This window comes from Plectropomus leopardus, unplaced genomic scaffold (assembly GCF_008729295.1).
Source record: "Plectropomus leopardus isolate mb unplaced genomic scaffold, YSFRI_Pleo_2.0 unplaced_scaffold23822, whole genome shotgun sequence".
Taxonomy (NCBI): domain Eukaryota; kingdom Metazoa; phylum Chordata; class Actinopteri; order Perciformes; family Serranidae; genus Plectropomus; species Plectropomus leopardus.
In genome coordinates, this window is record NW_024625850.1 from 1 (window position 1) to 2,010 (window position 2,010).

General features: G+C 38.5%; 1 protein-coding gene across 1 annotated transcript; it reads left to right on the top strand.

Annotated features, from left to right (window-relative positions):
- Positions 1-24: 24 nt before the first annotated feature.
- On the top strand, positions 25-803 carry LOC121966276 (gastrula zinc finger protein XlCGF49.1-like; the record flags this gene model as incomplete). The annotated part of the gene is made up of 1 exon (XM_042516382.1): positions 25-803. A coding segment is annotated over one exon (779 nt), but the record flags the coding sequence as incomplete, so codon positions are not given.
- Between the last annotated feature and the right edge of the window lie 1,207 nt (positions 804-2,010).

Below are 2,010 nucleotides of genomic sequence, written 5' to 3' on the forward strand. Positions count from 1 at the left end.
GAGAAACGATTCAGCTGCTCTAAATGTGGGAAAAGGTTTAGTATTAAGGGGGATCTGAATAGACACGTGAAAACTCATACAGGTGAAAAACCTTTCAGCTGCTCTGAGTGTGGAAAAAGATTTGGCCGCAAGGGGAGTCTGAAGACACACATGAGAAACCATACGGGAGAACAACCATTCAGCTGCTCTGAGTGTGGGAAAAGATTTGGCAGAAATGGGACTCTGAAGACACACATGAAAACTCATACAGGAGAGAAACCATTTTTCTGCTCTGACTGTGGGAAAAGATTTGGCTTCAAAGGGAATCTGATGACACACATGAGAACTCATACAGGAGAGAAACCATTTTACTGCTCTACCTGTAGTAAAGGGTTTGCCACAAAGACTAATCTGAAGATACATGTGAGAATACACACAGGAGAGAAGCCATTCAGTTGCTCAATTTGTAAGAAGTCTTTTCGGCGGAGTAGAAGTTTACAAAAACATATGAATATCCACACAGGAGAGAAAATGTTCAGCTGCTCAGTGTGTAAGAAATACTTTAAACGAGGTGGATATTTACGGATGCACATGAAAATCCACGCAGAAGAAAAGAAAACCTTCAGCTGCTCAGTTTGTGAGAAATATTTTACAGAGAATGGGCATTTACAGACACACATGAGAACTCACACAGGAGAGAAGCCATTCAGCTGCAGTGTTTGTGATGAAAGATTCTCTTGGGCTAAACAGCTCAGAAACCATCAGTGTGTCAGTCGTCAGTCCTCACAGCTTCATCAAACTCAAACTGAACATTTTAAAACAGAAGCTGATGGAGAGGACTGTGGAGGACCAGAACCAGCCAGGAACTCACATCCAGATACACATTTACAACCGGACACTGAGGACAAGACTGGAGACTCTCCTGAAGCTGAGACTGAGGACAGTGATTTTTGGAGGGAGACCAGAGAACCTCAGTCAGGTGTAAAAGCTGTTGAAAAGTAATGAAATCTCTGAGTAATGTGTTCTGCCGTCAGGGCTGCAGAGACCTGAACCTGAGAGTGACGACAGTGCTGACAGTGATATCTAGTAAGACAGGAAACAAAGCAAGGCAAGTTTATTTGTATAGCACATTTCAGCAACAAGGCAATTCAAGGTGCTTCACACAGAACATTGAAATACAACAACGGGGGGGAAAGGAAACACATTTAAAACATTATAAAAGAAGCATGTAAAAGGTGATTAAAAACAGCAAGTAGGAAAACAACAGATAAAACCCAAAAATATAAAAACACATATATTAAAATAAGAGTTGCACCTTGAACAGGTTGATATATTAGTGAAGCTCTTAAGAGGTAAAGGAGATATAATATTTTCATATATTCAATAATTTGTTTTTGTCAGGGTCAGAAAGAATTTAAAAAATGTGGTCGTAGAATGGCCTTATGATTTAATTTTGACACTAATTTAGTGTCTGCTGTGAAGCAGCAAAGTGCCATCTCCTGCAAAGTTTGTTCAATTTCTATAGTTCAGCTGTCAGAAATTAATGCTTTCTCCTTTTTTGGCAGTTATATATCACAATTAAAAATAAACTGAAATATATTTCCATTCATCTGTATTTTATTCTTCTCACTTTCAGAAAACATAGCACTGCTCCGTTTAGTTTTTTCATAAAGGATGTCATTATTAATTGTTTTCATTTAACATTTTTCACAGTTTCTCTTTCCTCTTAGTTTCAGTTTTAGGTTACGATAATAACTTGAAAAACCCTTGACAGCCAGACAGTCCATCAGCCCCTCACATGTGGCCGTTTTCCCTCTCAAAAGCCTCATCTACCCATCTTCCAGGGGAAAATTTGGTTCTCTTCAAAACTGTTGATTAAAAAAAAATGTTATTTTCAGTAAACCTCTGAATTTATGTGCGTTTTAAATGAGGACATCTTCAGTCTGTTACAGTGTTGTGTGAGCTGATTTCTTTTTGGGCAAATTTTACGCACGCACACACGTGGATAAAATATTTTATTTTGAAGGCCAG